The sequence below is a fragment of the Thamnophis sirtalis genome, unplaced genomic scaffold (assembly GCF_051295495.1).
Source record: "Thamnophis sirtalis isolate CommonGarterSnake01/CBP01778 unplaced genomic scaffold, rThaSir2_p1.2 scaffold_13, whole genome shotgun sequence".
NCBI lineage: Eukaryota > Metazoa > Chordata > Lepidosauria > Squamata > Natricidae > Thamnophis > Thamnophis sirtalis.
The window spans coordinates 42,746,511-42,772,699 of NW_028261393.1; the positions used below are offsets into that span (position 1 = coordinate 42,746,511).

A 26,189-nucleotide genomic window follows, 5' to 3' on the forward strand; every position below is an offset into this window, starting at 1 on the left:
CATTACAATGAGTTTTCAGGTTATTAAACTTCAACTCTTTGGGCAACTCTTGTCCCCCACCAGTCTGAGCCGGTTCTTATCAGAATCCACATTCTTGCTTGTTAACTTCAAAGAAATAGAAACATTCATCAAAAGCTCTCCTTGTTACAAAAAGCAATTACTCAAAGGAAACCCTCTCCTGCTCCCACCATGCTTATCATCTTGCCTATGCAGGTTTTAGAGACTGGCAAACAAATGGGTAGTAGAAACAGGTGGGAAAATGAAAATCTCTTTCTGAAGGTCTCAGGAACCTGAAATTAGCATCATCCCTGTAGAAATTAAATGGAAAAATTCAGCAGAGTCTTTTGCAAAGAAAGCGTTGCTCTGTGAAAATCAAATTTTCTCATCTTGGGAGTGTTGTAATTTCTATCTTCTAATTGCAGACTCCCAAATCTGTATTTAACTGAAAGTGATTGGATTCACACAGCATGTATTATAAAGCATTGGGGGGGTGGGGAGAATGCGTTGCACATTCTTGCTAGGTTTGTGTGAATTGTAGAAAGTGAATGTTTTGTTGATCAATCATTGATAAAGTAGAATTTAGTTTTATTCCGCTGAGTCCTATGAGAGAATCCCCACAGGAAAAGAAGGCTTGGAAGAAATTTCATTCATTCCCAGGAAATGCATTTTCAAGCTGCATTTCTATCTCTAGGTCCGCCCATGTGATTCACGAGCCATCCTCTAGGGGGCGCTTGGCCCCTCGCAGTCTAGTTTCGTCTCAACCGAAAACCGGAAGTAATGGTTGCTGTGGCGCCTACTACCGTTTCAATGCCTCTCAAGTGGCCGGTATCATAGACAAACAAATAGAGTGATACTAAAACTAAAGAAAGTAAAATAGTAAAACTAAAGAAAGTAAAATAACAGGACTTTAGTTAGAAAGTGGAGTGTGGCCATTTTAGCAATATTATTCATAATGATGATCACATCGATCGTAATAATACAGTATTTTTTTACATCGCCGGGCTCTTAAGGACTTTGGACGGTTCTGAATTAACTCAAAGGTCTCCTTTGTCTCATTGACAGATTAGCAGAGTTGGAAGGGACCTTACTGGTCATCTAGTCCAACTCCCAGTCCAAGCAGGAGACCCTACACCATTTCTGACAGATGGCAGTCCAGTTCTCTTCTTGAAAGCTGCAGTGAGGAAGCTCCCACAAACTTCTGCAGGAAATTTCTGTTCCATGCACCAAAGATAAATTCCTTGTGTGTCCAATTACACTTGGCCAATAAAGAATTCTATTCTACTCCTATTCCTATTATTTCTATTTCTATATTCTGTTCTGTTCTGTTATTCCAAATTCTATTCAATTCTAATTCTATTATTTCTATATTCTGTTCTATTCTATTATTCTATTATTCCATTATTCCATTATTCCAAATTCTTTTCTATTTCTATTATTTCTATTTCTTTGTTCTGTTCTATTATTCCATATTCTATTCTATTCCTATTCTATTTTCATTTTTATTATTATTTTATTTTATTATTATTTCTATTTCTATATTTTGCTCTGTTCTATTCTGAAACATTTCTTTCAACAATTCCAAATTATATCCTGTTCCAATTCCTATTCTATTCGCTGATTGTATAAGTCCTTGCAATGAAACTGAATGAGAGAACGTCCCTGGTCCCATCACAATCTCGGCCACGGCCTCCAAGAACCGGCCCCAAAGTGCCAATCTCGCCTCCCTCTCTCACAACTCTATCCATTCGTCGCTCTAACAACACCGAGCACCTCCCCCTCCTCCCTCTCCCCGTGACGTCACGGCGCTCCTTTCCGCCTCGCCCTACCCCGCCCGGGCGGGATGAGCTCATCTCCTTTCCTTGGGAGGGTGGGAGGAGCCGCTAGGCGGAAGTGACGCATGCGCGCGCGCGAGGCCGGAAGCGACGTAAGGCGGCTGCCAGGCGGTGGAGAGCGCACCCGCTGAGGCGTCTCTGTCTCCCTCCCTCCCTCTCTCTCTCTCCCTCTCTCTCTCTTTCTCTTCTCGGCCCCGGCTTTGCTCCGCCGCCGTCCCCGCTCCTCAGCCATGTCGGCGCCCGGAGGAGGAGCCGGCGGAGAATTCGGCAACCCGCTGCGCAAGTTCAAGCTGGTTTTCCTCGGCGAGCAAAGCGGTGAGGGGGGTTGTGGGGGAGGGGAGGGGCTGCCCCGCCACACACACACACGCGCCCCTGAGGGGGTGGGGGAGGGGGCGAAATCAGGCCACGAAATGCAACGGGGAGGAAAGGGGGGGGGCGACGCCTCTCTTCTTCCCCCCCACCCCGAGCGTCAGGCTAGGATGGAGGGGGAGGGGGTTAAGCCGGGAGGAGGTTTTGGTCTGCTCCTTTGCGGGGATGTTTTGGCTTTTATTGTATTTTATTTTTCATGTCCCTCTTTAATTTGGCTTTTAATGGATTGTTGTATGAGGAGGGAGGGGGTCATATGAATCCTACAAATAGAAACATCCACGTTTATGATAGGGAGGGGTTAGAATAAGGATAGGATAGGATAAGGAATAGAATGGGATTGCAATGGAATGGGAATTGAATAGCATTCTTTATTGGCCAAGTGTGTTTGGACACACAAGGAGTTTGTCTTCTATGCAGATGCTCTCTGTACATAAAAAGACAAGATACATTTGTCAAGAATCATAAGGTACAACACTTAATGATAGTTACAGGGTACACATAAGCAATCAGGAATAATCAATATACTTATAAATCGTAAGGATACAAAGTTACAATTGTAAGAGGAAGAAGATGGGTGATAGGAACGATGCGAAGACTAATAGTAACAGTAATGCAACCTTAGTGAATACTTTGACAGTGTTGAGGGAATAATTTGTTTAGCAGAGTGATGGCGTTCGGGAAAAACCTGTCCTTGTGTCTAGTTGTTCCGGTGTGCAGTGCCCTATAGCGTAGTTTTGAGGGTAGGAGTTGAAACAATTTATGCCCAGGATGTTGGGTCTGTAAATATTTCCACGACCCTCTTTTTGACAGTCCTGTACAGTGTACCGGTCCTCAATGGAAGGCAGGTTGGCAGTAATTGTTTTTTCTGCAGTTCTGATTATCCTCTGAAGTCTGTGTCTGTCTTGTTGGGTTGCAGAACCAAACCAGACAGTTATAGAGGTGCAGATGACAGACTCAATAATTGATGGGTGGCTGCATCCTCCTGTGGGTCTTCTTCCCACTCCCCCAATCTGTTTGCTTTGCTTCATTTTCAAATCATCCATTTTTTCATCCTGTCTTTTTATGCTGGTGTTTTTTTAAAAAAAATATGTTTATCCTTTGTAGTTGGTATGCCTTGAATCGACTACAGAGAGAGAGGAGGGAGGGCCAGTTTGGTTGTAAGGATTGAATTAACACTGGCTTTGAAACTGGGAGACTGTGAATCAGAATAATACAGCATAGAAGGGACCTTGGAGATCTTGTAGCCCCGCCCACTGCTCAAGCAGGAGATCCTATACCATTTCAAACAAGGGGATGTCCACTCTCCTCCTCTTCTTCTGTGTTCTAGTCCTGCCTTAGGTATGAAGCCAGGTGGTTGTTCATGGGCCAGTCACATTCTCATACCTAGCACTAGTGATGTTACCTGGTTTGGGTAATAAAGTGTCTGCAAAGTAAACAACCAAGCTCAGAGAGCATTAAGAACCCCACAGTCATCCTCTTCCTCCCTGCAAACCCCACACCCTTTTAGCACTGATGACGTTACCTAGTTTGGGAACTGAAACATCTGCAAGGAAAGGTCAAAGAGCACCAAGGACCCCAGAGTTCAACCCTGAGCTACAAAGGTTTGTCTTGAGTGACACATTCTCTTAGTCTTGGGAAAGAAGAAAGGGCAAATCAATTTTAAAAAAAAACCTTGCTAAGAAAACTGCAGGGACCTGTCCAGACAAATAGCCAAGAATCAAGCGTAACTTGAAGACACACAGACACCAAAAATTCCCACCAGCCAAGAAACCGTCAGCGGGTAATGCAGGTAGTTGCTAAGGGTCCAAAACTATTTGAAGAACCTAAATATATGTATATATGTGTGTCAGCTCAGGGCAAAAAAGGCCTAATACTGCTGCCTCTTATTTTTTCCATTACAACCACCCTGTGAAGTGGATTGGCCTGAAAGAGAGGAATTTCTCGTCACCTAGTTGTGAAGTATACTCTGTCCCGTAATTGGGTAGACCAGGTTGCCCTGACAAAAAACAGGTAAATCTTTTCCCTGGAATAATCAACAAAGGGAGGAGAGGCCATGGCTTAGAGGTTAATACATCTACCTTATATGCAAGTAGCCTGGGTTTGAATCCCAGAAAGGTATGGCTAGCTGATGAGAACTGCTAGGTTGGAAGAAGCTGGGGCAAATAACAGGAGCTCACTCCGTTATGCAGCACTAGGGATTTGGACCACCAAACTGCTGACCTTTCGATCGACAAGCTCAGCGACTTAGCCACTAAGCCACCATGTCCTCAGATCTATATTAGTCTTCCTTTATTTCTTTGTCGGTAAAATATAAATCCAACTCACCTCGTCATACTTAAGGCAACATCTCCTGGTGATTGACCCAAAGTCACCGAGTTGGCTTTCATGTTGGCTGGAACACCATCTCCTGGTTTCTTCCGGGCCAGGCCCTTCACCCTTACATCAAACTGGCTCTTAATTAAATAAGTAGGGTTGCTGTGGTTAAGATCCCCATGATCTTGAGTATTGGCTTACTTTGAGAGGTTCATTTTCATTGATAGACTGACTGGGGTTTGGGGCTTCAGGGGCCTCACATGAGCCATGTTGAGGGCAGGCAGGGATAGGAGATCATAATTTCTCATTTTTAATTTAGGACTCTGGGCAGTGTAAAAACAATGTTTTCAACAGGATTTTTAAAAAAGGAACAATACATTATAAAGATTTGGCAATGGTTTTTATTTGCCAGGGTGTATTGTGAAAAATAGAGTAAAACATTTGAGAATTTTGTATTCCCTACCTATTACATCATAATTACTACTGCAGTGTATCATTCTTGATTAGTTAATTATAATTACATCATTTTACATGTTGCAACTTGGGTAAGCAAAAGCAATGAATGGATATATAAGTTATGAAGCATTAATAGTATTATTTCATTGTATCCTGCCTCCAGCGCCTTCTGCTCTCTTTCCTTGTACCCTACTTTATATTTTAGTAATATATGACTTATTCTTTCCTAAAGAGACCTCTGCTTTGCTTTGTATGCTAAAACCTATAAAGTGGGGTTTTACTTGATTCTTGCCGTTGCAAATCAAGAAAAGCTCTTGGCAGGTAGGAAAAAGATAACTTGAGGCATTCTGAATAACTAACCAAGCTCAAAAGTCTGATTAAAAAGAAAGTTAGTCTACCAAGTAGCCTTAGGGATCTGGGAATTTTAAAGGTAGAGATCAGGACACAAAAATAGGGCCCAATACGTTTTGTCGCCTTACCATAGCTGAAGGAATAGAATGAAGGGTTTATTTGAAAGGTCTTAATTTCCAAATAATAGTAAATAGTAAAATGTCTTCTCATTTACCAAACCCCAGTCTCCCCCCCCCCCAGACATGATTAAGAGGTCCTTTCTCTAAATTTTATGGGATATGGAGAAAGTTTCCGTACCTAAGAGCTGGGAAATATAGATGCATATATTATTGATATGTTTTTTTGTTATATTTGTTTATGCATGTTTTTTTTCTCCATCAAATTATTTTCCACTCTGCTAACTATATTAGTTTCAGTTTGCGCAGTAGGATTAATTAATTCATAGCCAGGACCTTTTTAAATAGTTTGCTTCCTCAGACTGATTTGAAAGTGGCACTATTCTGATTTATGCCAGACTGCTCATTTGTATTAAGGTGTGTGAAATTAATATTGCAGATAAGTCAGCTCAGATGGCATAATTTTGGCACCTGTACCCGTTGATGCTTATGGAACCCCTCTTACCCATAACTGATCACATGAAGGAATCCTTAACATCCCAGAGTGCCATTCCTACATATGTATACTAACAGTAACTGTATCTAGTAGCATTTATACAGTATGCTGTAAGTAATGCCTTTATTTGTACATGATTTTCAGGTCCATTTTAAAAGGGGAGCAGACTGAGAGATCATAATTTTTTGGCTTACGTTGGTAGATTCAATAATTTTATTTACTATAGAATAATTAAAAGAATTTAGCTTTATTTTGAGATTAAGTTTTGATTTACAAATGTGCATGTGTGTAGCAAAGCCTCCAGGTTCTACAAATATTTTAGATAGAGCATAATAACTTTTTAGTGTGGTACTACTAAATTATGACACACCATTGGTTCAGATGATCTTCAGTTAAGTTCTAGCAATGGCACTTTAAACTTAAATGTTAATGCACATTTTAACAGGGATCATTGTTTATCTTTTCACATACTTATCAAACACAATATTTAAAGAATGGGAAGGATTACATTGTGTGATGAGCAAATCAAAGTTTCCTTATTGCTTGGCATTATTTGTTTATTTAACAACATGCCTACCGTTTTATGTATTTTATTTTATTTGTATTCTGTTATATAAGCTCCCCGTTGGGAGAGCGAGTGTGAAGCGTTGTGAGAGTTGTGTGGAAGCACACACAAACCAGCATACAGAGACACTGCAGTTTAAATAGGCTTTTATTTTCATGGAAATAGAGGTATCAGGGTCTATCAAACAATCCAAGTCATACACAGATAAGGCAGTCAGTTATCAATGTCCTTCAGTTAAGGGATAATCCAAATAACATAGTCCAGTATCATATATTCAATTCAGTACACAAAGTTTGCTAGCAGTTGCAAAACTTACAATAGCTTACGGCACTTTCTAACAGCCAGCTTCCAAAACACTCAGATCAGAGCAGCCCAGCATCTAACAAACAGAGAGCTAATAGTCATTCTGGCTTCCTCTTTTGGCTGATTGTACAATACAGCAACCAATCACATTTTACAGTATGATTTAAAGAAACAGATATAGCATTGATACATGATTTATATATTGCCAACCCAACCATTAGATTATATTCCTAACATATTCCACCTTTATTTTTACAAACAACTCAGTTAAACTTGTACATATTAAATTAAACTTATGCATAAAAAGTTGTGCTTTTTTCTTTTGTAGTTGGAAAGACCTCCTTAATCACTAGATTTATGTATGACAGTTTTGACAACACTTATCAGGTAAGTTTCAGAAAGATGTTCCCTTGTACCCTTTCAGATTAATTATCAGACTACTATAATCATGAGAGGCTATACTTCTTGATAAAATAAGTTCACTGCAGTCATATTTTTTTCATTTCAGGAAACGCATGCTAAAGCATAACTAATTTCCAATCATTTAAATCACACAAAAGCTGTGAAAGTCACATGTTGTTCAGATTAAAATTGTAGATGAAACACATCAAAGAGGGCTAGTCACAGGGCACTCAGTAAAGATTTGATTAAACTGAAATTTTCCTATTCCTGCTGCCTGACATGCAAAGGTAGTATCTGATCATCTATATCATCTGGAAAAAAAACTGATTTCAAGTTTCATGTAACTTGCAAAACACAACTTTTATGCCACTAACTGCAGCTAACCCTCATTTAACTATGGTAATCAGGACCGGGAATTCTGTTTCTAAGCCACATTGTCATACTTGTGATGTTACATGACTGTGCGGCCTTAATGATAGACGTTCCAGTTGTGTTCAGGCAACTTTTGTGCGCCATTAAGTGCCATGCCATATGATCATCATTTGCAACCTCCCGCCAGTTTTCTCCATTGACTTTTCTGGTCAGAAGCCAGCAAGGAAGTTCGCAAATAGTGATTCCCATGGTCATGGGACACCGGGATGGCCATAATTGCCAGACGGTTTCCAAATGTCCAAATTGTGATCAAGCGAATGCTGCATCAGCTTGCCACTTGAAAGTCTGTACAGTAAGTTTCCTTGTTCAGCTCCGTCATAACATGGAATGGTCGCTGAACACTAAAAGGACGCCAGCTTCTAAGTCAGAACCTAGCAGAGTTTTATTTGAGCATCCTGTTTTATATAAATACCAACATACAGTTTCTTAGACTGTTTAAGATACCGTATTTTTTAGAGTATAAGACGTACCCTTTTCCCTCAAATAAGAGGGTAAAAATCTGGGTGCATCTTATAGACTGAATACAGCATTTTGGCCTACTGAAACCCCACCCCCATTGCAAAAATGGAGGTGCAGAGGGTTTGGGAGGCTTGCAAAGTGCAAAACCTTTTTTTTATTTATCTCTTAAAACTCATGGTATGTGTTATAGTTTGAAAAAATACAGTAAGTGCTTTTTGAGAGTCTACCCAGCACCAAAGTGTATTTGCAGTGCTTCTTTGGGGACAGCATAGACGTTTTTTAGTTGCCCTTTTCCGGAGAGATTTTCGGTCTCTGCGAAATTAATGCAATTAATAAGAATTTAATCTTGCACAAATCCATAACACTCTTAGTCTAAAACAGGGGTGTCAAATTCAAGACCTGCGGGCCAGATCTGGGGCTTGAGGTGGTTTGATCTGGTCCCTGGGGCCACCCTGGAAATAGCAAAGGACTAGCCCGTGGGGCCTCTGCCAGTGAAAACAGCTCAGGAGGGCCATATGCAGTCCTCCCGAGCTTTGTTTCTGCTGGTAGTGCACTTGGGCCACCATAGGCACCCCCTACCCAAGTGACATTGAGCTGGCCACGCCCACCCTGGCCCCCCAAGGTCAAACAACCCTGATGCAGCCCTCTATGAAATCAAGTTTGACACCCCTGGTCTAAAACTGCAGTGTTGTTCCAAAAATTGTCGATCCTCATCTATTAAATATCATGGAAATATATTTAATATTCTGTTACGGTTTGTGAACCGTGAGATGGATTTAAAATAATACTACGTATGCCTATTATTATTTTTGTGTTCAGTATTCTCTGATTTCCAACCTCATGTTCCCTGCCGTGCTCTTTTTAAATAAAGATTGTTTTTATGGTTCAAAATATGAATCTTTTCTCATTTTTCCAGGCCACCATTGGAATTGATTTCCTTTCAAAGACTATGTATTTAGAAGACCGCACGGTAAGTGGAGTTATCTGTTAAGGTTTGACTGATTCATCTCTCTTCACAATCTCATAGTACTTTTCCCCCATCAACATGATCTGTAGCTTGAATCTCCAGGAGGGAACCTAGGGGTGCCAATGTGCCCATAGATATTCTTTGAACTCTCCTCTGTTTTCTCCCCTGATTAAAAAAGTTGGAAGTTTTCAAAAATGGAAGATGGCACATCAAAATCATTTTCATTCCATAAAGACATTTACCCTTAGATTTCCAACTTTTGCCTGGATAGTTTTCAACTTGCCCTAAGAAAGATCTAAGCACAGGATGGGAGGTAAACAAATTATTTTGTAAATAGTTGTATCCTCTGGAACAGGGGTCTCCAACTTTGGCAACTTTGCTGGCTGGGAAATTCTGGGAGCTGCAGTCCACAAGTCTTAAAGTTGCCAAGGTTGGAGACACCTGCTCTGGAAGCCGTGACTCCCACCTTCTATTCAGTAATCATTTTATGAAGATTTCCATAAACATGGTTTCAAAATAATCCCCCCCCCCCCTCAGTCTATAGGAAGAAAAAATTGCCAGATGATATAGTTCATTGACGCCCATTTTACAATCTGTGATTGGATACTGGCAGCTTGGTGTGGCAATTTCATTGCTTTATCATTGGTCCAGATTTCAGGCTTGCGCTCCTGAATCTCCTTTAAGGGGTTAGTAAGATACTCTTTCAAGGAGGAGGAGAGAAAGGGCATGTAAGATCAGATTCTATTAAGATTCTATTAAGCTTGCAAATCAGACTGGCTACAATAGAAGCAGGGGTGGGATTTGGCTGGTTTGGATGAACCGGTAGCTTTGATGATCAGCTGGGAGTGAACTGGTTTGCTCTGACAATCAGCTGGCTCCGCCCCTGTTCTATCCTGTCCTTTATTTCCGGCTTTCTAGCTCATCTCGCGTGACAACTTATTCCCCCCGCCCCTCAGCTGTTTTACTTACTGTTGCTGACTTGGGAAGGTAAGCGGCTGAGCTTCTACATGCTCCATTTTCAGTGCTGTGTGCGCAGGCAAAGCACACATGCGCAAAAAGCAAGCGCTCACCGAACCAGTTGTTAAACCGGCAGCATCCCACCACTGAATAGGGGTCATTTTTCTCTCCAGCCTCATAGCCCTGCTTTTTATTGTATCTGGTGTATGGGCCAGTCTGCTAATTTAATAGTGCCAATAATGGAAAGAAAAAAACCTTCTGAAGACCAACTATTCCTATGAATGAAGGGCAATCTGACCTCGTGGATGAAGTCTAGATTGAGAATTCCTTTGCCATACAGCAAATATAATGCCTGACCCGGTACAAAGCTAGATCTCTTTGTCCAAATACTTTTCGATGAGGTCAGATTGCCCTTGTCTTACTCAGGCTACCTGTTACTCAGTCTGAAGAAGCCATACCTTGAATATTACTTTGTTTTTTTAATCTTAAAATTAATCTTACCAGGAACATTGTGATTTGAGTTTTCATCTTAGCCAGAAGAGAGATTTTATACAGTAATATAAGGGAGGAATTCAACTTTACAAGGCAAGATAATTCTTGTCTTAAGTTGTCGTCTTGCCCAACAGTAGATTTTTTTTTACAATTGTGGATATTTTGAATGTTCAACAATAGCCTCCATCCACCAATAGCCTCCATCCACCAACTCGGTGAGTGCAGATATGTTGAAGTATCTTGAGCCACTTCCTGACTGACCATAGGGTGAACAGCAGTTTTTCTCATTGTGTGTCTCTTGTCTGTGGGTGATGAGTTTTGTCTTCATGATTGACTAGCTTAGTACAGTAGAACCAGGAGAGAAGTTGCACAACAGAAGCAATTCTGCTATGGCCCCGATGGACTTGTAGTTCATGAACCTGGAATAAAGTATAAGGAAAGATAATAGTAGAAGGTTCAAGCCAAATGGTTCATGGAATTGGTGGGGGTGGGAACATAAAGGCTACCAGGCCTTTCATAAAGAGTTCCATCTGGAGGAATAGATGACAAAAGCTTTTTTTTTGTTTGCTTATTTAGAAAAAAAAAACATAAGTTCCCATTTTCAGTTTTACGCTGCATTTTAGTTTCATTTTAACTTCCCTCTTATTTATTTGCATTGTTTCTTTTGAGTGTTGTCATTTTTTTTAATTTCACATGCGTTTTGCTTTATTTTATTTTTTGTCCATATTCCTGCTCTTCTCTTTCCTCCTCTCCACCCTCCCCCACTCCCCCCACATTTTCTCTTTTCCCAGATCAGGCTGCCGATGTGGGAGAGGGGAGATTCCGCAGCCTCATTCCCAGCTACCTCCGGGACTCTGCTGAGGCTGCCATTGTCTTTGACCTGACAAGTAGGTATTGGGGTTTAAGCGCAGCAGGCCCCTTGCTCTGATCAAGGGAAGAACTGAGTTCTAGTCCTCAGGAAGCAGCCAGGACTCTGTTTACCCCACAAAGAGAGGCAGTGTTCCATGACATTCAAGCTATGGCAGGCAGTTGAATAGAATCTCTGGCCACGAATAAATGGGCAGGTTTGGTCCTTTATTTTATTTTCCATATTTTTTGGAGTATAAGACACTCTGAAGCATTAGATGCACCTAGCTTTTGGGGAGGGGGGAAAAATCTGCCTCTGCCTCCCAGCAATTTGCCTCCTTGCAGCAAACAGCCTGTTTCAGTTTCAGCACAGCCTGATTAGCACAAGCAGCTGATTGTCTGTTGGGTCAGCTTCCCAACCATCAGCTATTTCAGGCTGCAGGGATTGCCATAGCCTATTGCCGTCTCCGCACGACCCATTTTCCACCCCTTCTGGGCGGCAGGGATCGAAATGGGCAGAAAATGGGACGCGCATAGGCTGAAAACTGAGGGTGCAGAGGCAGCAATGGCAATCCCTGCAGCCTGAAACAGCTAAAGGGTGGGAGGCCGAGTGAGTTTAGCCCCGTTTTATGACCTTTCTTGCTGCAGTTGTTAAGTGAATCACTACAGTTGTAAAAGTTAGTAGGACGTTGTTAAGTGAAACGGGTTTCCCTGTTTACTTTGTTTGGAAAAAGGTCTTAAGAAGTAATCACATGACCCTGGGACACTGCAACCGTCATAACTATGAGCCGGTTGCCAAGCATCTGAATTTTGGTCACATGGACCACAGGGATACTGCAACAGTTGTGTGAAAAACGGTCATAAGTCAATATTTTCGCTGCCTTTGTAACTTTTAATGGTCACTAAACATTGTCAGTCAAGGACTGCCTATACAAGAAAAAAAACAAGGATTGTGTGGGAACATTTAGCTTTGACATTTTGGTTGGCTTTATTTGAAAGCTGGATTGTTTTCTCTTATTCCTCTGCTGTTGACAATTCTGTATACATCTTAATATATATTTTTTTTGCCTGTATATTTCCCCCCTTTATTTGCTGATATATTTTGATTCACCCTTCATCAAAAACTGTTTTAGTGTGGTTCATGCTTACTTGAGAATTGCAAAAAGAAAATTTACAAGTTTGTTGTTAGGGCAGAAAAACGTTGGTTAACTGAAAGTTATGAGCTCAGACCACTCCATTCCAACCTCAGATCCTTCTGCATATTCCAGAAGTCATCCAAATTGGCTTATTCTAAGCGATCTAGAACCTGGAATATTTTGATACTTTTACTAATAACAGCACTAGCATCTGGATTTATATACCGCTTCACAGTGCTTTACAGCCCTCCCTTAAAAGGTTACAAAGTCAGCATATCACCCCCAACAATCAGGTCCTCATTTTACCAACCTCCGAAGGATGAGTCAACTTTGAGCTGGTCAAAGGCTGTGGACAGACTTAAGCCTGCAATACCCCACATTCTAACCACTCTGCCACAGGGGCTCCCATAATCGTATAAAATTTAAATTAAAGCTATATTTACAAACTATTAGATGGGCAAGAGTCAACTTAATATCTTAGTTAAGGCACAGGGCCAGAAATTATTATTACTCCTGAATAACCAAACCAGCTAGGAGATTTTGGCCAGTCACTCCTCTTTCAGCCTAGAATTACAATGGAAAATCACTTCCAAAAATCTTGCAAAAAATCCCCTGCACCCCCTCCAAAACTCTTTATGTACCCTGTTTCCCCGAAAATAAGACCTCCCCGGATAATGAGCCCAATTGGGCATTTGAGCGCATGCACTAAAATAAGCCCTCTCCCGAAAATAAGCCCTCCCTGAAAATATTGCAACACAGCAGCAGCCATGAGGTGACCATGCTCACTGCCTCAAAAATAATAAGACCTCCCCAAAAATAAGGCCAAGCGCTTATTTCGGGGGTCAAAAGAAAATAAGACCTTGTCTTATTTTCAGGGAAACACAGTAATTAATAGGCTCATCTTGAAGATGTAAAAAATTGATGCAAATATTGGTTTGTACAAAATGGTTCCTGTTTGAGGAAGCAGACAGATACTGTATCTTGAAGGTCTTCCAGGGCAAACCTTGGTTTATTTCCTTCCCATAATTATCAAGTCAGAACAGTCTTTAGCAAAACAGCTCTTCGCCATATGTAGCTGTTTTTTAATTTTTATTGTTCCTGGTAAATATTCAAAAGATAAAATTTGTTGGTTACCATTGCAAAACATGCTTAAGGAGACATTATACTTTTTTTTCTTATCTATCTGGAGAAATTGTTGACAAAGATGCTTGGGTGTTGAAAATATTCCTGTTTTATATATTTAAGGCTCCCTGGAAAATGGGTGTTACTGGAAGACTTGGTGGGATAGAGCAAGGATCCTCAAACTTTTTAAACAGGTTTAATTCACAGTCCCTCAGACTGGTGGGGGTGGGGGCGGACTATAGTTTGATCTGCCTAATGACCGGCTAGGTGGGCATGACTAGGTGGTCATGTGATTGGGTGGGTGTGGCCAATTTAGCAGTCCATTTTGCCTTTGTCCTTCCTAAACTGTATTTGCTCAACCCCGGGCATCTATTGAGCACTAGCTGTTAATCCGGTGTTGTCCAGGTATTTGTTTATCTCGATCCTGTAGTAGACATTCACAATGGTTCAGACCAAACATAATTTCTAATGTTGGACTTTCCCCCATACCAGAGGGAACCCCCTTGTGGAGTACCATGGCAACTCCACTGCGCTGTACAGTAGAAGCCATTTTAAGGCACAACAGGCTGTATCTTAACAGAACACACACACCAAGCGGTGTTAGGGGTGTCTTTCCCCCCACAGTATTTGTTTCCAGAAAGTAAGTCATCTGTGTACCACGTTTGGTTGAAATTGCTCGAGGCATTCCAGAGTTATGCTGGAACATACATACATACAGCCATTTAAAGATAGATAGAAGATAGATAGAGTGATGATTGATTATGATATTTGCATAAGATCGCCCATTAGAGATATCTCCACCTTGATGAATGCATGCTGGTTTCAGCAGAGGCTTTTAAAAAGAGAGTCTGGACAGCCAGCTGACTGAAATGGTGTAGAGTCTCCTGCTTGAGCAGGGGGTTGGACTAGAAGACCTTCCAATTCTGTTATTCTGAGAAGGGCAAATGACCATCTTCAGAGGTATTTTGTAGTTCAGACCTTATTGGTGACCACGTAACCTTAGAAACACTGCAATGTTGTAATTGGGAGACACATTGTGATCACATGACAAGGGACATGCTGCAGTTGATGTAAACGTAGGACCAGTCATAAGTACCATGGTTCAGTGCTACAAGAAGGTTAGCCACTAAACGAGTGGTTGTTTTGAACCACTTGTTTAGAAGTGATTTTGAATGAAATTCCGGGGTTGCCCGTTGGACCGTTTTTCTCCCTCTGGAGGCTTTTGGGGGCTTTCCTGAAGCCTGTGGAGGGCTAAAAACTTCCCAATGCACTTTCCTGAAATCCAGAGGCTTGAGTGAGGCCTTTATGGGTGTGGGCACACATGCGTGACCCCCCATACTCCCCAAGCTTTTGGCACGCCTCAACAAAAGGTTAGGCATCACTCTTACAGATCATCTAGTCTAACCCCCCGCATCACGTCTTCTGACTTCTGAGCCTCCTGGCTTCTGGGCCTGTCAGCTGAAGTTTTAAATTTTTATTCAGTGTGCATCCTCCAACAAGCTCAGTATGAGTCACATCATCTCATACTTTTTCCACTCTGAAATCTTTATGGCTAGGCAGGGATTTTCTTTGCCTGATCCTCTTATTGTTACGCCTCTTTTCATTATCCCAGAAGTACACAGTGTCATGTGTTTTACAGGAGGAAACCTTTTCCCTATTTGCATGCTCAAAAATAAGAAATTTGGTTCCACTTTATAGGGAAGGTTAGCTTCTATGAATCTGTCAGATTTCTAGTAGTGGCTGTATGGAAAATCGAAAACGCGGTCCTGCGGTGTTGCTTTCAACCCAGAGGAAATAGATTTTCTAGGAAATAATGACTTTTTGAAGGAAGTTTTTCTCATATACCCCCCATTGTTTTATAGTAGCCAAAGATAAAGTAGTTCATGATTCTGTAATTAATCTTAACCTGTATCACTGGCATTCTCATTTGTCTTAATGGAGAGTTTTTGGAGTGGATTTATTAGATAGCAGAGAGCAGTAGCCTGTGATGTAAACATTTTTTGTATTTTGGATGGCCCATGCTGCATTTTCTGATAAGATATTTCTATGCAATTCTATAGAATTCCTTCTAATGCATTGCCTTGTCTCTAAAGGACATTTTCTTTTCTTTTTCCCCTTCTTCTGTTTCCTTGTGTCTTTCTGTTTCTTCCCTGGGCTGGTACCAGCAGGTCCGACTTCAACTTTGGGACACAGCAGGCCAGGAACGATTCCGTAGCCTCATTCCCAGCTACATACGTGACTCAACTATTGCCGTGGTAGTCTATGATATTACAAGTGAGTGAGAGAGATTTGTGTCATGGTGTACCAAAACACTTTGTTCCAGGAGAAATCGAACCCCAGAAGCCCTGAGTCATCCATGAAGGCTCAGTGGCCACAGCTCAGGTGATGCCAGGTTGACAAGCAGAAGGCCTGAGTGCCTTTTGCCCTGGGCAAAGAACCATCCTGAAGCTGGCTTTGTTTGTTTGTTTGTTTGTTTATGTCATATTTCTAACCCAACCATCTCTCCCAAAGAGGGACTTTGGGCAGTGAGCAATATTATATAACCAGTAAATAAAACAATGCATGACAATTAACGTTTGAAATTAAGAATTAAGAGTTAAACCTTTCAAAATTATAGAATAATGGCGAAAGGGGAAAATCTTAAAATGACCCTTTAACGTTGGATTATTACAAGTCCGGAGTGGGGAGGGGTTGCTCTCAAGGGATTAGCCAGCCCCACTGTTGAGAGGTCCTCTGTGCCCCCACACATCTGCAGAGTGAAGGGTTGACCGCTTTGTGGAAAACCAAGAGCTCTGTGGCTTTCCTCACCTCTGGGGGAAACAAAATGTTGCATGAAGTGGACGCAGCAGCAGAGCAAGCTTTCTTCCTAAGCCCTGCCAGTCAAAATTCTTTGATTGTCGGGGTCTGTAGCATACCTTCCCTGCCTGATCTAGTGAGACAGGCTGGTGAGATACGAGGGAGCCGCTTTGGTGGATCTGAATATTTGGTAGGTTGTCAGGGTTCCAAAGCTCATCCAAAATTAAATCAGAGTTCAAGGCAAAGTTTTGCTCAAAGTTCCAATTTATTAAGAGAGCCATGTTGGCACATCTGGCAAAAACAGGAATCTGAAAGCTTCCCACTTTTCCCCGTCCAGTTGAAAGTTCAAGAACTTGCCCCCACACCCACAAGTCCATCACATGGTATAATCTCCCACTGCCATGCTGGTTCCACCCATCCAGTTCCGGCCAGGTGCAGAGACAAAGAATGACCTTGACTTTCTAGAAAGAATTTTGTTATAGCTACATAGCCTCTCACTCCTTACAATCCCCCCTCCCATTTTCTCACAATAGAAAACGCATAGTAGAATAATAGAAAGTGTGGCAGGCCAAAGATCCAAAAGAAAAGATGGCTGCAGGCCTGACATAGGTGTTAATTCTGTTCTTTGACCCGACCGTAGTGCCTTGAGCTACCTTCTCCTTGCAGATCTGAATTCCTTCCAGCAAACCTCCAAATGGATCGATGATGTGCGAACAGAAAGAGGAAGTGATGTCATCATCATGCTGGTGGGCAATAAAACTGACCTTGCAGATAAAAGGTAATTGTAGAGTTTGAAAAGAGAATGTTTGGGGTGGGGGAAGGGGACGATGTACTAGAAAAATGTGTGGCCAATATTTGGAAACGCCAAAGAAGCTGCATTCCATCCACAAGTTGCTGAATCCCCAAAATTCTTCTCTCTTGAGTATCAGTTTGGGGCTGTTGGGAGCATTGCAATAGCACTTAGACTTATATACTGGTTCACAGTGCTTTACAGCCCTCTCTAAGCAGTTTACAGACTCAAGAATATTGCCCCCAACAATCTGGGTCCTTAGTTTACCGACCTCGGAAGGCTGAATCAACTGTTAACTAATCAGAATCAAACTCCTAGCAATGAACTGAGTTAGCTGCACTACTGCATTCTAACCACTGTGCCACCACAGCTCAGCAATGCCTGGAAGACCACAGATTTTCTCTACTATTTGGCATGCAGAAAAAGTCTTTTTCTTTCCTTTTTCATCAAAAGAGCAGAATTAAATATTGGAAAGGACCTGGCAATATCAGAGGTAATGCTGTAGTGAAATTAGTGACACTAATTTATTTTCTTTTATCTCCAATTATTGCAGCTTGCTCTACCAGCACAAAAATGTTATTCATGGACCTTAGTGCCATTCCTATTATTTTTCACATCTAATTCTTCAAGTGTGTTTTCCTTCTTCCACCAGTGAAACTCCCAGGGAGGCTTACATAGATCAGTGATAAATTCCTTCCAGCTTTTAATGCAAAATTCATGGCATGTAAGAAAAGCAGTAGGAACAGGAGAAGAGGGAGACACACTATTGATGGAATACAGCTGCCGTTGAGAGATAGAGTAGGGCAAAAGGCCTCGCTTCGTTCCCTTAAACTATACTGTCTTTTGGAAAAGCAGGATCAATTGTTCCTTGCTGTGCATCTTTTCATCTTTCTTACGTTAAGAGTTTATATTGGAGATTATCTAATAGGTATGTCCAACCATGTTCTCAAACTCTGTTTTTTTAATGCGGGAGGCGAAATTTCTGATCATGGCCCAGTAAAATCCTCACTAGGTCATTGTGAGTGTGCGTTTAATGTCTTGTTCATTGTTATTCAGTGGAAATATCCCTCTGTTGATCTTGCACGAATACTTATTCTCTGGAAGCCGCTTAAACAATAAGCTTATTTTTGCACCCCAGAATTGAACACATGGAATAGGGGAGTTGGCTAGAATTCTTCCAGAGTAATACATTCCTTTTTTTGACTGTGCTCTGCTGATTATCTTTAAAGAATGCAAAATGTTGGGTTTTATTGCCTTTGTTTTTAAATAGCTACCGGCCAACTGGGAAACAGGCCAGTCAAAAGCCTTATTGCTGGAAAGATTCTGTTTGATGGATGCATTAAAAGACTTGTTTTGAGCTGCTGAGGTTGCTTCTGCTTTCATGGCACATTATTTCCCAACATAGGTATACCACAAAGCAACTTACATGAATTTCTGATAGTCAAGAAATCAGACAAGAAGATTGGTGCGGTGGCCTAGAGGTGGGGCTCTTGCCTCACAATCAGGAGGCTGTGAATTTGATCCTAGGTAGAGGTAGATATTTCTCTCTCTGGGCACAATGAGAATATATCTGCTGAACAAAGCTCCATGTTGGTGACAGGAAGGGCATCCGGCCATTAAACACTCTGCTAGCTCCATTCTGGAGACGAGACTAGTGAGTTGATTCTGGAGAAGAGCCTAATGCTGGGAAGGATTGAGGGCAAAAGAAGAAGGGGACGACAGAGAAGGAGGTGGTTGGATGGAGTCCCGAAGCAGTCAGCATGAGCTTAAATGGATTCCAGAGGATGGTAGAAGACAGGAAGGCCTGGAGGAACATTGTCCATGGGATCAAGATGGGTCAGACACGACTTCACAACTAACAACAACAAACATTCAGTTGCCCAAACTTCATCCGACAAAGGATTATGGGGTCGTTAAAAGATGATGAAGAAGAAGAAATCAGACAAGACACATTAAGAACGTGCCTTTGGTAGACATCTGTACAACATGGGTTGAATTGTATAGGAATTCAACAGGAAATCATGTAGTTGAGCTTGAACTGTTGTAAGACAGAATCCCCATCCTCTGGTTAATTTTCCTTTTCATTTCCGCAGAAGAGGGCTTACAAAGTGCATAAAAACTCAATAAAATAAACCAACAATGAAAGTTGGATTTACTACAGAGGTGGGTATGTGTAGCTTGTTAGAGGTGAACTTGCTGACAGATAGTTAATTCCTACAGAGCTGCAAGATAACCTTTTAGGCAATATGGAACTCAGCCCAGCAAAAGCTATTAAATCATTCAAAGCTGTCCTTTCTGGTTTTTTGGCAGTCCCTTCCAGGAAACAAAAATAGGTTTAGCCAGTGCCATTGGCTAGCATTCATTCCTTAGTGTTTTGATTTAGTGGGACATAGAAATGAACAAAAATATGTTTCCATTACTGTAAGTCTGTTGAATTTAGTTTGCCCACAGCCTTCAGCCAAACATCACATGCCCCCTTGAGCTAATTTTGAAAGCCGCCTTGGGAAACTGTTAGTTTATGCCTTTGGCAGGCTGGTTGCAAAGGCCTCAAAAGTCCCATTTCTTACTCTCCAGGCAGATTACTACAGAAGAAGGTGAACAGAGAGCCAAAGAACTAAGCGTGATGTTCATTGAGACTAGTGCGAAGACGGGCTACAACGTGAAGCAGGTAATTTTAACTCCAGGTTTCCACAGAAATTGTTCCATCCGGTTTGAGACCCCCTCCTTAGTAAATGTGGACTTCTCTTGCTTAGCGCCAATACAAGATAGCTATCCCGTAGACTTGTATACCACTTCACAGTGTTTTATAGCCCTCTAAGCAGTTTACAGAGTCAGCCTATTGCCCCCAACAATCTGGGTCCTCATTTTACCCACCTTGGAAGGCTGAATCAACCTTGAGCCAGTCAGGATCGAACTGCTGGCAGTCAGCAGAATTAGCCCTACGCTAATAAAATGAAGATAGCAGTAGCACTTAGACTTATATACCACTTCACAGTGCTTTACAGCTCTCTATAAGCGGTTTACAGAGTCAGCATTTTGCCCTCAACAATCTGGGCCCTCATTTTACCCACCTTGGAAGGATGGAAGACTGAGTCAACCTTGAGCCTGGTCAGATTTGATCTGCTGAACTGCTGGCAGCCGTCAGTCAGCAGAAGTAGCTTGCAGTACTGCATTCTGACCCCTGCACCACCATGGCTCTTATATAAGATGAGCTTTTCCAGCTTTAATTAATGTTTCGTTTAATATCTTTTAAAAAAGAGCAGATGCAATGTCATTCCTGATTTAAGGGCCTTTCATGCTAACTGCTCAAGTGCTTTTAAGTACATTGGATAGGGATATGTTTGAGTTCTTCTTTCACATCTATTCTCATGAGAGTAGACTTCATATCCCACTACAGACACAAGGTTTGTTGTCTTTCAGCTTTTCCGCCGTGTTGCTGCTGCCTTACCTGGGATGGATAACGCTCCCGAGAAGAGCAAAGATGACAGTATCCTTACCCTGCTGATCAGGAGCTTTGTCCTGTATTTACTAACTTTTTCTGTCTGTCGTGTCATTTTTAGAGAATTACATGTCTAGATGGTTCTTCCCCCCCCTCCCCCCTCGGTGATATTACAGGCAAATTGCAAAAGTCAAGCAATTTGCCATCTCAACCTTCAGACCTGTCAATTTTGCATGTGTCCAAAAGGACATTGAAAAGATTTTAAGGTCCAACCTATTACTTCTGGAAATAGAGTTGGGCCAGTTCACCTCCTTAGGAGAGGGGTCCCCAATCCGCGGTCCACAACCTACTATCAGGCCATGGCCCTTTGGGAACCGGGCTGCCAAAACAGCAGGCAAGCGTGTGAGGTTTCATTTGTGTATGTACAGAATTTAGTTTGCCCATCCAAAATCATTCCTCCCACCATTGCTGTTGAAACCGCTGGAGCCACTGCCAGTCCGCAGAATCAAAAAGGTTAGAGACCCTTGCTATTTCTGCTCTCTGAGCTTGGTTGTTTTCTTGTAGATGTTTCAGTACCCAAACTAGGTAACATCCTCAGTGCTATCATGCTACCTAGTTTGGATAATGAAACATCTGTAAGAAAACAACCAACCTCAGAGAGCACCAAGGAAGGAAGGAAGATAGCTATAGACTTAAATACCACTTCACAGTGCTTTCTAGCCCGCTCTAAATGGTTTACAGAGTCAGCATATTTCACCCAACAATCTTGGTCCTAATTTTACTGACCCCAGAAGGACTAGTCAACCTGAAGCCTGTTGGGATTTGAACTTCCAAATTGCAGGCAGCTGGCAGTCAGCAGAAGTAGCCTGCAGTATTGCACTCTAACCACTGAGCTGCCGCGCCTCAAGCTCATTTGATGGGCTTTGTTAGATCAAAGAGATCTATTTGGTGTGTGTGTGTGTGTGTGTGTGTGTGTGTGTGTGTGTGTGTGTGTGTGTGTTTCAGCTTGTTCTCCCACCATAGAGGATGTTTTCCTTAACCTCGTCTCTCCAGTGATTGACATCAAACTAGAGAAACCTCCTGAGCAGCCCGTGACGGAGAATGGCTGTTCTTGTTAAATGTTCTCCAGCGTGGAACCCTCCCCCCTTCCCAGTTAGCCAGTTCAGTCTCTCACCGAAGAGCTCCACTTCTTACTGACTACCAAAACACGACTTTTACCATGGGCCGGAAGGCCACTTTATAATAGGCGATTGGAGTCATCTCGCCTCCTCCCCCCTCCCCCTCCTCCTCCCGCGTCGTGTGGACAAGCCCCAGTTGCTCCCGTTTACTGCATGGTGTGAACCCTCCAATGCCTCTTGCCCTTCGTTGGTTGTTGCACTTTGGTGCTGCTGTCGCACTCTTTTTTGCTCGGTTTTTCCTTGCTGGGTCGTCCTATGAATGTGCAAGGGAGGAACTTTGTCCATCTTAAAAAAAAAAATACTGGTAAATTTAACCGTAAAGAAGCTAATGCATTCTTCCCTTCTCCAACCCTCCCTCCCCTAAAAAAAAAAAACCACCACCAAACCCTTTCTACTGCGGCTTTTTATTCATTTGCAAATCCTCTGATTTGGCTAAGTGTTTGTGGATAGCAAGAAGAAGCGTGTCGTCCTACTTAAATGTTTCTGTGCTTCTTTCCTCACGAATGGTGCTAAGGAAGAGGGGAACACCTCAAAGAGAGGGTTGATGTACGTTCTCCTCTCTCTTTCCAGATTACCTTAAGTATCTGATTTATTCCTCCCCCCCCCCTCCGAATCCAGGGGTGAACTCTACTTACCTTTGCTTTGATAGCAATGTGAGCGCATGCGCGGGACCTTCCGAGCAGATGGCGGGTGGGCGGAGCTTGCTACCGAGCGCACCTGGCTAGCAAGTGAGTGAATGAATGGGGTGGAGGAATCTGCTGTGTGGCAGAGCTTAGATTAGCTTTTTAGCTAATATAAATCGCACGGCACAGCTGATCGTTAGAAAAACCACTTCACCCAAACCGCTAGCATTTTTTTTTTACTACCACTTCGGACTTTGCTCTCTGGTTCGGGTGAACTGGTCCAAACCGGTAGCATTTCACCCCTGCCCCCATCCCCCACACCGTCCATTCCTGGATATGTACAGGGAGGGTAGACAGAAATGGTCTGATTGGGGAAGGATTCTGAGTCTTTATATGGGAAACCTGGTTCCTGCGTAGTGCTGAGTTGGGGAGTTTCCCAAGTGGATGTGTAGTCTCCAGCAGTTTATTCCACCCTTCTCTTGATGCTCTCAGAAAAATATATATATTCTTTGTGAGTTTCTGAAGTAGCTGGATTAAACAGAGACTTCTCTAGGCTCAGACCAATGCCAGGAGCTGCTATTTTTACATAATTTATCACTCATGACTCATTTGAAATATGCAAAGTGCTTTACAACTGCCTCCACTTTTTGCTTCATTCCTTGGTTTGTCATTTTGAATTATGTCCTTACATCAGTCTGCTACAGATTCACCCAACTACTCTTTACTACATTCCCTAGCCACTGAGGCCCAGGATTTGCAAATTTGGAAAGTTTTAGGTTGGGAAAGAGTTCCCATAGATGGCTGTAAGAGTTCCGCTGAGTCCTTGTCTCGCTGTTTGAAGGTCCTCATTCGGAATTCTGGGTCTGTACTCCACTCCTTTATCCTGGCCTTCAAAACATAGATACCTAGTTGTTTGTTTTTATTTCATGTACAGTGGAAGAAATGCTAATCCTTGTCAGATATCTGCTGGTTCTGCAAAGAATATTGTACGTATTTAAAAAAGAAAAAGAAATTAGAGGTTTGCGTAGATTTTGAGCTTCTGATTTTAGCACAGAATTTATTTTCAGGTATTTGCTCTTTGACTAGAATGCAAGTTGCACTAGCATGCAAATTAACATGGGAAGACAGGTAGAAGTCGTCATGAACTGGATAATATTTTCTGATGATATTTGAATGACATGTTTTGTTTGTCTCTGCGTGGTTGTCCTCCCGTAGATCAGCCTTCCTGAATTACAGCTCTTGAATTCCTACTCCAGGTGGCTACTGGCAGTATAGGCCAATATTTCATGAGAAGTTTAAGATGTATGGACTTCGACTCCCGGGATTCCCCAGCCATGCATGCTGGCTGGGGAATCCTGGGTGCTGAAGTCCACACATCATAAATTTTGCTGAGCTTGAGAAACATTGAAATAGGCTGAAGATTGCTGGGATTGGTCATTTGAAACAAAAGACGGTGGGAGTTGCAATCTGGCCCGTTGAAGCCATGCTCTGGAGAATGGGTCCTGTTGTGTTGGGCTTCCTTTTGAGTATAGTTCCTCAAGATCTCTGTGCCTGTAATTTTTACGACCAGGTGATGAGATGATGCAAAGTATATAACTCATCGAGGTTGGGGATAATAAGGTGATGTCAACCATTTTCTTTTGACGCGATTTGTGGTGGAAGGATAGTAGCACGAGATGTGGTTGTCTGTGATTTTTCTCACTTTTTCTGCTTAACATGGACGGAGCTCTCACCTGCAGCCAAAGTCACTTTCATCCTCTTTTGGAAGAATTTGGGGATTAGAACCAGAAAACATTATCCAAAATGATTTTCTGCCTATGGACCCAGCGTAAGCATTTCCTTTTCCCCATCTAGGGATTTCTTTGGCCTACCTTGCTCTCACAAAACGTCCTCCTGGTTCAATTTCTGGCATGTGAGTTTTTAACGGGGGCTGGGCCTGCAAACGATTTATTTTCTTCTTGGTCTAAAATGTCCTTCTCCCTGGCCTCGCCCATTTGCCAACTCTTCTGTTGAGTCTGGTTCCTTTGAGTTCGCAGGAAACCACCAAACAGGAAATGCTTTCCATCAAAGGATGCTAATCTTGACCCAAGCAGTACTGCTACAGCCACAGTATCTGCAAGATACATCATAAAGTGCTCGAAGAAGGCTCAAACTCAACGTTTCTTGCTTGAGAAACCAATTTCCATGGAGATGAGCCAATATTGTTTCAGTTTGCCAATGCTGCAGGGTGTGGGCGTCTTTTTCGTAGCCCTTTGGTGTTTTGCTGGTACTCCCCCAATCTAGAAGCCTCATGCATAAAAGAGGACAACAGTTATGCAGAGGCTGTAGAATATCAAATGTCTGCGCATCACCCTCTTCCAGCACTCCATCCTCTTGTCTCAAAGATGCTTTTTCAAGAGGCAACTGGGCTCTCTCTCTTTTTTTTTGTTTTACCTTGAGAGAAGAAGACATTTCGCTTCTCAGCCAAGAAGCAACTCTTCTTGGATGAGCGAAACACATTCTTCCACAAAAGAAAAAAAACGTAAGTCCAGTTGCCTCTTGAAAAAGCACCTTTGAGACAACCTGTGACCTGGATGACTGAGGACTTCCATATAGATGCTCTTATCCTCTGGTTTTGGAATTGGGAGAAAAATCAGACCTAGGTTCTACCAACTGCCCCTCACTGTTTCTTCCATTTAGAAATCGGTGCTTGTAGGCCCGACCTTTTAGCCATGGCACTGAGGCTTCATGTGGCTCAAAATTCCCGCTTTTTCACTGCCTTCGGAGGCTCCTGCAGCCTTGAAGTCTCTGAAGAAGGAAGCGCGTTGAATTATTTCCAATTCTTAAAAGCACCGCCAACCTCTTCCAAACGTTGGCCACGCCGTATCAGGCTGCTGAGAGAATCCATTCCTATCTTCGATGTGCAAAGCTTCTCGGGCATCTTCCCACCTGCCTCTTACCTGAACCCAGGTAGCCTCAGGTGTGTCTCTTTTCCTCTCCATCAGAATCAGCCCGCCTTGCAGAGCGAAACCCTCCCACCCCCGCCCTTTGCAAAAGGCCTGTTCCCAACCTGTGTAGATAACTTCTATATAGATCTAGAGAAAAGATATATATATACTCCCTATTGTGTGGGAATTGGCAATGTCCTGTCACGTCTCTGTTCCTTTCTCCGCAGTTAACTGGGGCTGCTCCCTTTCTCCTCCGGCCACTGCTGTCGTGTTCTTTGAAGATGCACTGGAAAACTACTCTCTCTGGAGATTAGGGATTTAAAAAAATAAAGAATAAAAATAGGGGAAAAAAGCATAAATGTTTGTGGGTTGGGATGGCGGTTGGGGGGAAGATAACATTGTGAACGACGCTGTTCGCGTCCCCCTGCCTTCTCTGTGGTTGTGTATAATACTTGAGTGTGTGTCTCGGGGTCTGCTGTCTCCTAGCTGTTAGCCAACTAAGTGACTCTTGATATATGAATATTGACTGTCAGACTGCAACTGTGTTATCACACTAAATAAAATTCAGTTCACCACAGTTTCGGTGTCCCTGTGATGGATTTTTAAGGAAACGTTTACATCGGGGGGTTCCACCACAAAACCACGGTAGACGAAAGCGCGTACGTGACATCATCACAGCGCGACGAAAACAGCACGCTGTGAGCGGTAAACTTAAAATTAACGCGTAAATCTAAACCTAACCCTAAACCTAAGCCTAACCCTTAACCTAACCCTTAACCTAACGCTAAACCTAACCCTAACCCTTAACCTAACCCTAAACCT

The 26,189-nt window shown here is 42.4% G+C and overlaps 1 protein-coding gene across 2 annotated transcripts; it reads left to right on the forward strand.

Moving 5' to 3' along the window:
• Positions 1–1,926: 1,926 nt before the first annotated feature.
• Positions 1,927–25,944, forward strand: LOC106556018 (ras-related protein Rab-6B). 2 transcript variants are annotated; one of them, XM_014074968.2, is made up of 8 exons: positions 1,927–2,147; positions 7,130–7,188; positions 9,011–9,064; positions 15,780–15,888; positions 17,077–17,188; positions 19,775–19,868; positions 20,621–20,687; positions 21,693–25,944. In XM_014074968.2, the coding sequence occupies exons 1-8, from the start codon at positions 2,063–2,065 to the stop codon at positions 21,755–21,757; spliced, it is 645 nt and encodes a 214-aa protein (XP_013930443.1). In that variant the 5' UTR covers positions 1,927–2,062; the 3' UTR covers positions 21,758–25,944. The 2 variants fall into 2 exon arrangements, with proteins under 2 accessions (XP_013930443.1, XP_013930444.1); XM_014074969.2 differs by having other exon boundaries at positions 1,929–2,147; positions 15,783–15,888.
• The last annotated feature ends 245 nt before the right edge of the window (positions 25,945–26,189 follow it).

Bases quoted from the DNA above. Each gene is read 5' to 3' on its own strand.
- LOC106556018 (XM_014074968.2), top strand. From the start codon at position 2,063: ATGTCGGCGCCCGGAGGAGGAGCCGGCGGAGAATTCGGCAACCCGCTG. The intron at 9,065-15,779 runs GTAAGTGGAGTT...GGCTGGTACCAG, and splicing joins TGTATTTAGAAGACCGCACG to CAGGTCCGACTTCAACTTTG. The intron at 15,889-17,076 runs GTGAGTGAGAGA...TTCTCCTTGCAG, and splicing joins GGTAGTCTATGATATTACAA to ATCTGAATTCCTTCCAGCAA.